The sequence below is a fragment of the Terrapene carolina genome, unplaced genomic scaffold (assembly GCF_002925995.2).
Source record: "Terrapene carolina triunguis isolate 2854851 unplaced genomic scaffold, T_m_triunguis-2.0 Scaffold583, whole genome shotgun sequence".
Classification (NCBI taxonomy): domain Eukaryota; kingdom Metazoa; phylum Chordata; order Testudines; family Emydidae; genus Terrapene; species Terrapene triunguis.
The window spans coordinates 120,853-134,531 of NW_020664934.1; the positions used below are offsets into that span (position 1 = coordinate 120,853).

The following is a 13,679-nucleotide window of genomic DNA, read 5'->3' on the forward strand; positions in this document are numbered from 1 at the left end:
TTTTCCAAAGATAATAGCTAGAGGCTCAGATACCTCCTCTATTAGCTTCATGTTGTTGAAACATCCTGGCTTCAATCTCTTTGCTCTTCCCATCAGGAATTTCAGTGGCATGACTGTTCTGAACCTTCTCTCACAGGCTGGTGACTAGAGGAGGCAGGTGGGAGGGTCTGCAAGGATGCAACATCTGGTGGAGTCACATCTGGAGCCCCAGTCCTCAGACTGGAAGCTCCTCAGAACCTTCTACTTGCATGGAGGACAGAACTCATTCTCCTCTCTGCCTGCTAACCAGTCCATGTCTGTATACATCATTGGGTCTCATTACAATGGAGAGCTGCTCACAAATGGATGTTGAAACGTGTTTCATAACTTAATCTGAAATTTTCCTTTTTTTGTCAAAAACAAAGAACAAAAATGATTTTTTTGTTTTGTTTTTTGAAACAGGAAGCTGAGGTTTTGGTGTTGGAGGTTTTTTCCCTTTCTCTCCCTTTTTTCCCTTTTCCTCCATATGGGGGAAGGGGGAAAAAAGGAGAGAAGGGGAAAGAAAGAAATCAAAAGCCCAAAAGCTGAAACAATTGGATTTTGTTGGTTAAAAACCCAGATAATTAATAAAAGAAAAGAAAACTTTTCAGTGAAAATGTTCATTTCCAAAGACAGCCATATTTTTGTCCAATAAAAGTTTGGAGCAAAAAGTTTAGACCAGCTCCAGTAATATGAGCAGTCTGAATGAGCCCAAAAAGCCAGAGACCTGCAATGGGGCGGTTCCCTTTCGCTTGGACTGAGACTCCAAAGGCTGAACATCTGCAGGGGTTGTTTAATCCTGAACACAGCACTATGGAGTGACACCCTTTCCAATCTGGGCCATACCACAGGCTTGTCACATGCATTACCCTTGGGGGTGGGAGAGCGACTCCGTCCTCAGCCAGGCCACCCCAGGGGTATGGTGGCTCCTGACAGTAATTATCGATCCCCCCTATCCTGCTCCCATGTGCACCTGCTCAGAATCTCCACTGAGGATTTACAGTGCTGCAAGTCCCGCTTGCAATCCTGCAGGGCTCTGGCCAGCTCCTCACGCTCCTGCCTCTGCTCCTGCAGCTGCTGCTCTGCCACCTGCACCTCCTGCTGGCAATCGGACAGTTGCTTCCTGACGGCCCCCAGCATGTCCCGGGCAGACTCCAGCTGCAATTGCAATTCCTAGCCACAGAATGGAAAATAAGGCACAAGGGTAAAGAGCATATTGCACGCCGCTTCATATGGCACAGCGCGCGCGCACACACGCACAGGGCCAGATCCCTGCTATCCTGGTGAGTGAGTGAAGGGCAGACCCTGAGACGCAGTTACCTAACTTACTCAAGGCTGCGTCACATGGCTTAAACTCATCACCCCCCCAACCCCTGAGCTAGCAGCTGTGCCTTGCTGACTTTCTCCCCTTCAAGGAGCAGCCTGATGCCGCTTTCAAACCAGGCCCACACAATAAGCTGCACTGGCTGAAGGGCTGCTCCGTGGCTCCTCTTCATCCCTAGTAAATCCCCCAGACCCTCCCCTGTGCCCCAGTGTTACATCCCCTCACCCTCACGGCATGGTGGTACAACCACTACTAGGGTTACCATATTTCAATCCTGCAAAAAGAGGACACTCCACGGGGCCCCTGCCCCAACTCTGCCCCTTCCCCACCCCTGGCCCCGCCCCAACTCCGCCCCCAGGGTGACCGGGGGGGGGGAAACAGCGGCAGAGGGAAAAAAAACAACCAACCCTTCCCCCACCATTCCTCCTCCCTCCGCAAGCGCTAGAGGGAGGCCCGGGAGACGCAGGGGGAGCGCGGGGCCGGGGTGAGTGAGTCCAGCCTGGCCCCGAGCGCAGGCAGGACTCAGGAGGAACCTGGAGGGAGAGTAGGGGGGCAGCCTGTGGGGCCAGGCGGTGGCTGTTCGTTCTACCCACCTGGGCAGCGGGACTCAGGAGCAGCCGCTGCTGCAGCTCCCACTGCCGCGGGGGGAGGAAGCGGCCAAGCACATGGCGCTCGGCGGCTGCCGCTCTGGCGCCCGGGCCCGAACCCTCCGAGCCCGGGCTTGCTGTGGTGACCCAGCGCGCACGCTGCGCGCACCCAGCCCCTGGCCAGTCGCCTCTGGGCTGGCTGCCCAGCTGGTGCAATCCCGCGGATGGCCCCGGGGCAGAGGCATCGGCAGCCCCGTTCGTTCCCCTGTGCAACCCGAGCAGGACGGGGGGGGCTGGGGCCTGCTGCCCCCACTCCGGGGCCGCCCGCAGGATTGCACCAGCTGGGTCCCCGCAGCAGGCCTGGGCTCAGAGGGTTCACGCCCCGGGCGCCAGAGCCGCAGCCGCTGAGTGCCACAGCCGCTGAGCGCCACATGCTTGGCTGCTTCCCCCCACGGCAGTGGGAGCTGCAGCAGCGGCTGCTCCCAAGTCCAGCTGCCCAGGTGGGGAGAACGAACAGCTGCCGCCTGGCCCCGGAAAGTTGGAGCCCGGGGAGGAGGCGGTCCCCTTACCAGGCCTCCCTATTTTCCCAGGGATGTCCTGCTTTTTGGAAATTCCTCCCGGACAGGGATTTGAGGACTAAAAAGCTGGACATGTCCGGGAAAAGCCGGACGTATGGTAACCCTAACCACTACCCTTCTATCTGGGGGCTCCATCACCACCCATGGGATAGCCCAGCCCCACCCAGCACACGCTCCCATCTCTGGGCTGGTGCTTCCCACTCCCGCTGCTCCAGGCAACAAGAGACCAGGGCTAGGGCTCACCCCCAGGTCCCCACGTGGAGATGCTGAGACAGCCCTGGCTGGAGCCTTCAGGCCGAAGTCATCAGTGGCCTGCAAGGTGCTGTAAAGCAGACCCTCCTTGCATGTCTATTGACACCTGCCCTTGGTGCGAAAGGGAGTGGAGACTGACGGAGCCACACACTCAGGAGCTGGGCCCTGTCTACAGGAACTGACACCTCCGTGCCCCATCTTCTGGCTCTCCACAGCCCCTCAGAGTGGCACCCTCATGGCTCTGGCCTTTCCTTTTCCTTCTCCATCTCATGCTCTCTCCTTTGGCCTGTTCCTTTGCTCCTCCCATGTTATTTGTCCCCCTGTCAGCACCTAAGCAGCATAAGGCCCCAACCAGGTTCTCTTATTATCTGGAGAGATGCTCCTGAGATCCCTCGCTTCCCTTGTGGGCGGTTCTGTCTCTCTTTGGGTGAACACAGGGAAGTTGGAGATGAAAGGAATTGCAGGTCAATATGCCTGGCCCACTATTAAAGGCTGTGGCTGGCCAGTCCATCCCGCACAGAAACGACGCTCCAAGAAATCATGTTTACGCTCATTCCCTTCATGCCTGCCCTTCCGTTAGCTGTTGATCCTGCCCTCCCAGCCCCCGCCTCTGAGACTGACAGAGCTGCCTCTCCTCTTTTCATCCCCCACAGACGTTTTGGGATGCAGCATTCCACTGGATGCAATGCCATTACTTTGCTCCTCAGGGAAACCAGCCCCAGTCTGTCGGCAGAGACTTCCTGGGATGTTGACTTTGAGTGGAATGAGAGGGGCTGACCAGAGCTCGAGGCAGTGTCCTCACCTGCTCACGCTGCTGTCGCCTCTGGAGGGCACTCTGCACGGCTTGCAGCACAGCATCCTGGCGCAATGGGGAGTGGGCGCGGGATGGCGACGCCCGCCTGTGATGTGAAGAGCTAGAGCGCAAAGGGGAGGTTTGTCTGCCAGGGTCTTCTGCACCTGTCGCCCTCACGCTGTCCAGTGAGAGGGGCCCTGCACTCTCAGCATCAGCCAGAGCCAGCTGGGGAGAGAAGGGTGGGGGGGTTAATCCCAACAAAGCCAAACTGCTGTTATCTTCTGCACTCAACCTCCCAGCTACACTAGAGCAACCCAGCCACCACTGCCAAGTGGGAGGCCTGAAATGAGGCCTGAGAGCCCCCATTCCTGCTGACATCTGCGGGAGCTGGGGATGCTCAGCACTTCTGAAAGGGAGGCCCTTAAAGCTATTTAAACCCAGATCGCTATTGCAGACATCTCCGTGCTGACCTAGGCACTAACTAGCCTAATTCGGTTCTGACATGAGCACTTGGGGCCTACAGAACGCCCTGGTCCAGGAAAGCACGTAAGCATGTGCTGAACTTTAAGCTCATGAAGTCAATGACCTTAAAGTAAAGCATGTGCTGAAATGCTTTCCTGCATCAGGCCCTATGTAATTAGTGCCCAGCTCTTGGGGATCCACATTTGAAAATATTGACCTTGGCTACACTATCAGGAAATGCACTTTAACCCCAAAACAAACACAAGCGGTGAAGAGAACTGTGCACCCAAACCAGGAGCAACGTTAGTGTCCAGTGCACATGGAGATAAGAGATTCTGCATGCCCAATTGCCAACCTAACCAAGCTCTCAGCACCCGATCACGAGACATGCTGAGCATCTGCAACTCCCAGTAACATCCATACTCCGCAGGCCCTCAGTTAGGCACACAATTGTACGTGCATAAAGCCATCTATAGCTTTGCTAGATGGGCAGCTCAAAATAATAATGCCTAGTTCTTTTCATTCAGAGATTTCAAATCACTTTCCCAAGGAGATTAGTATCATTATGCCCATTGTATAGATGGGGAAACTGAGGCTGAGAATGGGAAAGGGACTTGCCCAAGGTCTCCCAACCAGTCAGTGGCAGAGCTAGGAATAGAAGCCAATTCTTCTGAGTCCTAATCCAGTGCTCTATGCACTAGGCAACACTGCCTCATAGAGCTCCTATGCTAGGGTTCCATGGACAGCTGTTTAAATTGTGACTGGTGCCTGCATAAGAGTGTCAGTACGATGGCCCCGATTCAGCAAAGTCATTAAATACAACTGCAGTCAATGGGACTTAAGCCCACGCTTAAGTGCTTTGCTGAATCAGGGCCTATTGTTATAAAAGCAAGCACCAGCTCTAGAAATGGGACTGACAATCAGAGCCTGATGAGCCATGGAATTACCTAGTACATGCATCAGATTAACAACAGCATGAGCTGAGCACCAGATGGGAGGTCTGATTTCAAACAATCATTGAGCCAACTTTCAGAAGAACAAAGTGTACAATAACAGAACCTGTACTAACAGCTCTGCTCTAGTGCCTTCTTAGATACCTGACATACTCCTTTCCAACACATGGGTAAGCAAAGAATCTGTACCATCAACTATAGTGTTGTCTTTAATACACAATTAGTCATCAAATTTCCACTATTGAGCCATATGGTCTGAATCACCAAATTAAAACCATTCACAATATAGACATAAGGGGCCCTTACTGGATTTAGTTCTCTATTGATCTAAGGTACATATGGCTCCCATTACTGTAGTAGCTGAGCAACCTTGTGAAACAGGGCATCCGCATTTTACAGATGGGGAACTGAAGCACAGAGAGGCTAAGTGACTTGTCCATGGTCACACAGGAAGTCTATGGCACAGCAGGGACTTGAATGCAGATCTTCCAAGTCCAAGGCGAGTGCCTTAACCACATCCTTGCACTTTGCTGTGAGTGAAATAGCACACCTGTATGATGCTGTTCACGATTCGCTGCAAAGATTCACTTTCATCTTTCAGGTCCTGCACCTCCAGTAGCTCTCCAGTTTTAATGACTTCCTGTGTTCAAAGATAAGTGGTTTCTTAGTGATGAACATACGGAAAGATCACAGAAAGAGTGTGTGTGTGTGTGTGTGTGAGATTGACTAATTGAGAGAGAGGAGTTTGTGGATATGTGTACCAGTTTCTGAATGTCCAGTTTTAGAGCAGAGATGGTCTTCTCTTTCTTTGCATTCTGTTCTTTAAGTTTCTGTCCTAAAGCAGTCAGTTCTGTTATCCTGAAAGATACAAGCCGGGCACAGAGAGCAGGTTGAGCAGAGTGAAGAAAGCACCAGGGGCTCAATGGCAAAGCTGACATTTCCCCAGCACCTTTCAGTCCCTCCAGGGCATTCAGAGACAGTTCAATGCAGAGAACAGCTGTTCGTACAAGGTGAGATCTACACACAGGAACTGGATGGATGGGGTGAACACCTGACACATTTCAGAGGTAATGACCTTAACCAAAGAGGCACCAAGCCAGGAGGATCGCTGAGCGATAGGAAGGGAGGGTGGAATGAGGAGAGTTAAAACTTTACACAGCTGGGAAATTTGTCACTGATTTACCATAATTCTGCTGAACAACAACCTCCTGGGCCACAGAATGCTATTTCCAGGGTATCTACTGTGTCATTTCCAGGAACATGAGAAGAAGTGCGTTAAATAGTCCATGGTGTTTACTGAGTGATTTTTCTAGCACATTTCTCAACATCAATATCAGAGGAATAAGAAGAAGCTGCAGCCAATATCATTCTTCACTCTCTTTCCCTAAGCTTGGGAGCCCTGGCCTGGCTGGCTGAGAATGGGAGGGGAATGTTGTCTCAAAGGCCCCAACCCCACAATTTGTTGGACGTGGGTAGGCTTCTGTGCTAGCATAGAGCCGCCGTCCATTGGCTTTAGCAGCGTTCCACACAAGCTTTGGGTCAGTTGCAGGATTGGGCCCAACACCTTTCAGTCTTAGGCTTCCCCTCAGAGCTCCACTGGTGATCCCAACCCTGACCTGGATACAAAGCCCGCTCCTGACTGGACAGCTGTCCCCCTGCGGCTCTGCAGTCATCCAGATCAGCTCTGGCTTTCAGCTTCTAACCAATGGATTCCGGGTGTTTATCTTCTCTAGTTTGGGGCCTTTTACTTCTTAGAAAACACTTCTGTGGGTTTAATCTGTTCGTGGCTGCATCACTTTGAGCGGAAGTCAGATTCCATTAACGCATCACAGCCTGTCTGCCTAGGTATAGTGGTTATATGGCCCTCTTGGCCTCTGCAAGTTCACCTTGGGTCCCCAAAACATGCCATTGGAAGAGGGGGAGGGGGATGAGATCGCATCCTGTCACTGGCTTGTTTCCTAGGTCTAACCTAGTGATCAGCATCTCAGAAGAATCCTTGACAGATCAGTGGCATTATTTACATGCAGAGTGCAGCCGAGATCACTCCCACGCCTGCCTGTAGCGTGAACCGCTGCCCCCCTTCCCCTTTCAATCTGTGTTGGTTATTTAAAACCAGTGATGAAAACAACAGGATCAAAGGAGGGTTTGGTGTTTGATTTTAGTTAGAGTCAGTCCCAGGTGGCTCCACCTGCCCCTGAAGTGGAATCCCTCCTGCCCTGGGTAGAGCACCCTTTTCTTGGGTGAGAGGAGATTTTGCTTTGAGCTCAGATCCTCAGCTGGCCTAAATCAGCCCAGCCCCCTGCATCCCACTGACATGAATGATGCTAAAAGAATTGACACCAATTGACGATTGGGCATTTTAGCTTCAACAGAGCTATGCTGATTTACACCCGCTGGGGAGCTGGTCCATGGGCTTCAACGGAGTGACACCAATTTACATCAGCTGTGCAGCTGGCCCTTCCTTGGAAGCTCTTAGGAAAAGACAGAGGCAGGGAGCCGGAGCATGACCCCAGCTGGAGACCTCTCCGAGAATTGCCCCATTGGCTCGCTAGGCCCCATCACATCTTCACCTGGAGTTCAGCTCTACTTTCTCGCCATCCCAGCGGCTCTGGAGCTGAATCATCTCCCAGACCTTCTCCCGAAGCTGCTGCTCCAAGCGTGCCCCCTGCAGAGCCTGCTTCTCCAGCGAGCAGGCTGCACCACTCTCGGACAGACGCAGGTTCGAGTCCAGGTTCAGGCAGGCAGTCTGAAGGCGGCGTGCAGTCCTTGCCATGTCTTTCTGGGCCTCAGCCAGGCCTCTGGCAACAAGAGAGAAATTGCCACATGTGAAGAATCACTTAGAAATCCTTGCGGTTTTAGAGAGCATCACCTCAAAGTCCAGCCAGGGCTCCTAGCACCCAGCCAGCCAACAGCTGTCTGAGCCTCCTCCCAGCAACTACCAGGGCCCCAGCAATGGAAACCTACTCAGGACAGCCTGGCATGACTCACTTCCTGGGGGCACCAGATCCAGTGCCTCTCCTTTGGAAGCTCAATCCCCTGTCTGGCTGTTGTGACGTTATTAATATGAACTGTGACCGTATAGATCATTGTTGCAACCAAAGTCCTATAGTGGCACCAAATCTTGTACAAAGGAGGTCACGTAAGGTGTCAATGAAAAGGTTATGATTTGCTTGTTATGATTATGCTATCTGTATGCATGTATCATTTTTGTATTTAAAGTTATAAGTATTGGCTCTATACTGTCTGTATTTCAAACTTGTGCTATGCTTCTGGGTGACACCCCAGACAATTTGGCGTCAGCACTGCCTAGCCTGCTTGATGGCCAATTAAGGACCATCAGCTATAAAACTGACCCATTGAGAGAAGGCAGATACACCTTGTGACTCAGCAAGGCATGCAGGGACATGCCTATGGACAGAACTCTAAGGTTTTTCCATGCCATGTGCTGGTTGGCTTGTGTTTGGAACAAAGGAAGCACAAGCCATATGGCAAAAGGACGATAAAAGGCAGCTGCATCATCTCCATTTTGTCTTCAGTCCTGCTTCTAACCTCTGGAGGAACTTTGCTACACTGAAGCTCTGCACAAAGGACTGAATGACCCATCCAAGCTGTGGATGTACTTCAGAGACTTGATTTGAGCCTGCAGTTTATTCCATCACTGCTACCGGCCTGAACCAAGAACTTTGCCATTACTGTATGTAATTGATTCCATTTAACCAATTTTAACTCTCATTTATATTTCTTTCTTTTTATGAATAAACCTTTAGATTTTAGATTCTAAAGGATTGGCAACAGTGTGATTTGTGGGTAAGATCTAATTGGTATATTGATCTGGGCCTGGGGCTTGGTCCTTTGGGATTGAGAGAACCTTTTTTATTTTACTGGATTATTGATTTTCATAACCATTCATCCCCATAAGGAGCGGTGCTGGTGGTGATACAAGGGAACTGGAGTATCTGAGGGAATTGCTTGTATGACTTCTGGTTAGCCAGTGGGGTAAAACCAAAGTCTCTCTGTTTGGCTGATTTGGTTTGCCTTAATAGTTAGTAAAGGAACTCCAGCTTTGGGCTGTAACTGCCCTGCTCTAAGCAATTTGTCCTGAGCTGATACTCTCAGTAGTGTTCCGCCAGAGGCCGCATCGTTACAGCTGTGCAGCTATCATCCTGGGGAACTTGCTGCAGAGATCACGCCTAGTTGGCACAGGCACTTTCTGACTTCGCTTAGGTCAGCTGAGTGATCCAAGGACCCTCTGGCTGTGCTTAGCTAGTATCGTTCCATCTTTGGCAGTCCCCGGGATCAGATTTACATACCCTCTGGAGGGGATTCAGGTTAGGGCACGGTTACTCGGAGCTGGCACGCGAACCAGCTATCAAGATCTACACACTCGTCATCCTCCTGCTTCCACCCACAGGGCCATCAGGGATAGCGGGGAAAATCTCCTGGCAGAACACCGCCCAGGCAGTACTCACTGCTCTGCTGTGGCACGCAGCTCCGCCAAGTTACTGCGCAGCGTGGCAGCTTGGCGCCATAGCAGCAGGATCCCGCTGTGCTCATTGCTTAAGTACGTTCCAGAGCTCTGAGGAAATAAGAGCAGAACGTGAGGGCAGAGGTGACGTCTCAGAATTCAGGAGTTCACCAAGGGAGTGCCATGGCTGAGGCCCAGGCTCCATCCCGTCCCTTCTGCAGCCTAACTCAGTGTGTGTGCACCCCCGCAGCACAATGAACTGAGGTTTCCATTGAGTTGTCAGCAGTGACGTCCAGCCCCCATTCCCGAGTGGATACAGTTAATGGAGAACCCTGCAAGGTGTATGCGCCATTCCATCTTCCCCCCAATGTACATCACTTTGTATTTATCAGCACTGATTTTCATCCCCATTGCACTGCCCACTCCCCTGGCTTGTTCAGGTCTCTCAGACGTTGCTCTCTGCTCCTCGCTGCCCTAAATAACTGCGTGTCATCTGCAGACTGTGCTCCTCACTGCTCTGCACCCCCCGCTAGCCAGGTCATTAATACATCTATTAAACTGCATTGGCTCTAGAACAGAACGTTCAGCTCTCAGCTCCAGGGAAGTCACCTTATTTGACCCACCCTGCTGTGTTTAAGCTCAGACTAGTAACAGGCTACATGGGCAGATTTAGAAATGGAGCCGGTGTAAATTGGCACAGCTCCATTGACGTCAGGGGGCCAGGCCCCCAGCTGGTCTAAACTGGCATCACTCCACTGAAGTCAACAATAAAAAAACAAGCCACAATGCCCAGCAGAAGGACTCACCTCCCTGCTGTTGCCCCACTGGGATGCTCTCTGTTCTAGCTCGCCTCTCAGCCTGTGCAGGTCTGATGTTGCCTTCTCCAGCTCCCCCGCCAGTCTCTGATTGGAGCATTTCATCTGGTCCAGATGTTCCCGCAGCAGCATGTTCATCTGGGAAAGGCTGGTGCTCCTAGGGCAGAACAAGCCAGACATTGGTTTCCCCTGCGCTGCAGCACTGGCACTAGAAGGCAGCTCCGATCTCCAGGTACTCCCTTTGCTCCAGCAATCCTGCCCCAGTAGCAGGAACACCCTCTCCTGTGTGGGACACTCCGTCTCCAGGCTCAGTCCATTGGACATTTACCCCCCTATGGAAGGGGATGAAGAGAATACAGTCGCCATGCCTTGGATTCTGATCTCCAGAGCACAGCTGTGTGGCATGTGCTGCTCCTGCAACAGACCAGCCTTCAGAAGCAAAGGTGTGGAGACACCAAACCTATTTCACTGCACTTACCGTTCCAGGCCCTTCGAGTGGCCCTGAGCTAATGGCCACACAGTCAGAGGGCATCAGGCAATAATAATGCTTAGCACCTGTATAGAGCACTGCTTTTCTCAAAGCACTGTATGAACATTAACACATTGTTCCTCCCTTCAGCCCTGGGAAGTAGGGAATGATCATCCCCATCTCATTATGGGAATTAATTTCTTTGGGCTACAATTGAGAAACACCATCCCCTGCTCAGGGACCTGTATACAAATATTACACTATTCATAGAACTAAATGGAGTGGCCATAGCTCAGACAACGACCCAACTTGGGATCCCTCAGCTAGCCCGAGAGCTGCGTCCTTCACAGATGTATAGACGCTGAGGCCAGAAGGGAGCGTTGTGCTATCTAATCTAACTCTTGCAGAGCACAGGCCTGAGCAGCTCACACAGTGATTCCTGCAGCAAGCCCATGACTTCCGGTTGAGCTAGAGCACATTTTTAGAAAGACACCTTTATCCTCAAGTGCCTGGGGAAATAGCCAGGCTCTGCAGTGGGCCTGAGAGGCTCACAGATCCTGACTCTGTGGGGCCAAGGAGGGAGCACATTCTGGACCCGAGATCAGAACACCCTGCCTGCCGCACCTTTCCAATGGGACCCATCTCTGCACATCCCACAAGCAGCAGTATGGCATGAGGAGAGCAGTCACCCCAAACCCCCCCATCAGCATGGGGAGAGCAGTCAGATGTCACCCCAAACCCCGCATCAGCATGGGGAGAAGAGGCAGCTTTCAGCCCAAATGAACATCGGCACGGGGAACAGCAGTCAGCGGTCACCCCAAACCCTGCCTGGGCACGGGGACAGCAGTCATCCCGAACCTCGCATCCGCATGGGGACAGCGGTCAGCGGTCAACCCAAACCCCGGATCCTCACAGGGACAGCAGTCAGCGGTTACCCTAAACCAAACCTCGGCAGGGGGACTGGAGTCAGCGGCACCCTGAACCCCACTCTGGTACGGGGACAGAAGTCACCCCAAACCCCACTCTGGCACGGGGACAGAAGTCACCCCAAACCCCACATCAGCACAGGGACAACCATCACTCCAAACCCTGTATAAGTTTAAATCAATGCCTTGAAGTCATTTCTGAAAGCAGCAGGGAACAGGGCAGACCTCAGGCCCCCTGCGCTGTGTCTGCAGCTTGACACACCCCATTTATGAATGGGTAACCACATCCTGTGCTGGCTCACGCTTCCCAATGCTCTCAAGGTGCCTCCTCCATCTACTAAACTCTCCCATCTCAGGATCCCCCAGGACCTCCCTTCTGCCACCTCCCACCAGCAGCCCATCCAAACTCCACCCAGGGGACCTTGCTACAGCCCCACCACAGACACAACCCTGCATCCTGATGGGTCCCAGCAAGAAACCACAGGTAGATCTGGGATCCTGGGTGAAAACACACTGAGAAAGGCGGCACCTGAGCATGCTGCCTAGCAGGAATATGTGCAGGACTGGCCCCCACAATGCCTCCAAAACAGCCACTATTTCATCTCCTGGTTTCTGAAGATTAGCCCTTTGATAGCTGGAGATTACAGAGCAGCAGGTGGTAGAAAGGTCTCCCAGTAGGTGCTGGCTGATGGAGCTGGTTGGAGACTGTTGTATATGTGGGGGTATTCTGAACAGCAACCCCCCATCACTTGCCTTTGCTGAGTGACTCAGCTCCCTGGGCGAGATCACAGCAGGGCTGAGTCACAAACAGAAAACAACAACAACCTCCTCAGCCGCTTTGCAGTGCAGGAGGAGAGGAAAGACACATGCAAGTGTATCTGTCTGCTGCAGAGAACGGCAAAGAGCTAAGAATGGAGCAAAGAAATCAAAGCACCAAGCTGCACCACATGGCCAGGCTCTGAAATCTCAAACTGGAAACATGTTGCACACCTGCATCCAAAATTACAGCTAGGGCTGGAGAGTTCAAGGGACAGCTAATGGGATACAGAGCCTGTTGCCTCCTGGTCCCCAGTTCAAATCCAGCTCAGACGACTGCAAGCTGTTACCCTTAGATGGCAGTTGAGTAACACCCAGCTCTAGGCAATGCTCTAGCGCAGCGGTTCTCAAACTTTAGCAACCCGAGGACTCCCATTTTGATTTAAATTTTTTCACAGACCCCCAAGTCGGCTTCTAATTTTCCCCGGGGGTGCTCAACACCCACTCAGCCCCAGGCCCTGCCCCCACTCCACCCAAGGTTCCACCCTGCCCCATCTCGCTCCGCCCCTGCTCCACCCCTGCCCCTCCTCTTCCCGCCCCCTCCCCCGAGCGCGGCCTGTCCATGCTCCTTCCCCTCCCTCCCAGTTCCTCCTGCATGCCACGGAACAGCTGTTCAGCGGTGTGCAGGAAGCACTGGGAGGGAGGGCTGGTGGTCCCAGACATGACTTGCGGACCCCTGGAGTACCCTCACAGACCCCCAGGGTCCACAGATCCCAGTTTGAGAACCGCTGCTCTAGTGTAACCTGCTCTCTCCCTTCCTTTGTACAAGGGATAACGAGGACCCACAGGTGCTCCTTGGACACAGACGACAGCCTCACCTCTGCTGCTCCTCCTCCAGGCGGATAAGAGTGTTCTCCAGTTCTGTGCTGTGGTCGTGCTCTGAGCGGCACAGGCGGGATTCTGTGGACTCCAGCCGAGTCTGCAGCTGGGAGAGGGGAGTGACACATCAAAAGGGCAAGGAGAGAGAGCAGAATGGCTCCCAGAGGACAAAGAACTTCACGCAGGACAGACAGAAACAAAACAGACACAAATCAACAGACACAAATCAACAAATGGAAAAGAACCAGCAGCTGGTACAACCAGAGACTTTCCATGGGGCAGAGAACTCCAGTTCTGGTCAGTACAAGAGTTTGCCGGGGCTTGACCCTCTCCGGGGTGGCGGGGAGCCACACCAGCTCACTACACCCCGGTGAGCTAGGGAAATTCGTCCGGCCGTGGGGT

The 13,679-nt window shown here is 52.7% G+C and overlaps 1 protein-coding gene across 1 annotated transcript in view; it reads right to left on the reverse strand.

The window, feature by feature from the left end:
- Nucleotides 1–13,679, reverse strand: part of LOC112116706 (rootletin-like) — a 128,610-nt gene that overhangs the window by 113,870 nt on the left and 1,061 nt on the right. The window contains exons 3-9 of the mRNA XM_029913319.1: nt 13,277–13,383; nt 10,239–10,404; nt 9,437–9,543; nt 7,538–7,765; nt 5,729–5,825; nt 5,518–5,607; nt 3,562–3,777 (exon numbers count right to left, since the gene is read on the reverse strand). Coding sequence (XP_029769179.1) covers nt 3,562–3,777; nt 5,518–5,607; nt 5,729–5,825; nt 7,538–7,765; nt 9,437–9,543; nt 10,239–10,404; nt 13,277–13,383 — 1,011 coding nt within the window. The remainder of the gene's footprint in view (nt 1–3,561; nt 3,778–5,517; nt 5,608–5,728; nt 5,826–7,537; nt 7,766–9,436; nt 9,544–10,238; nt 10,405–13,276; nt 13,384–13,679) is intronic.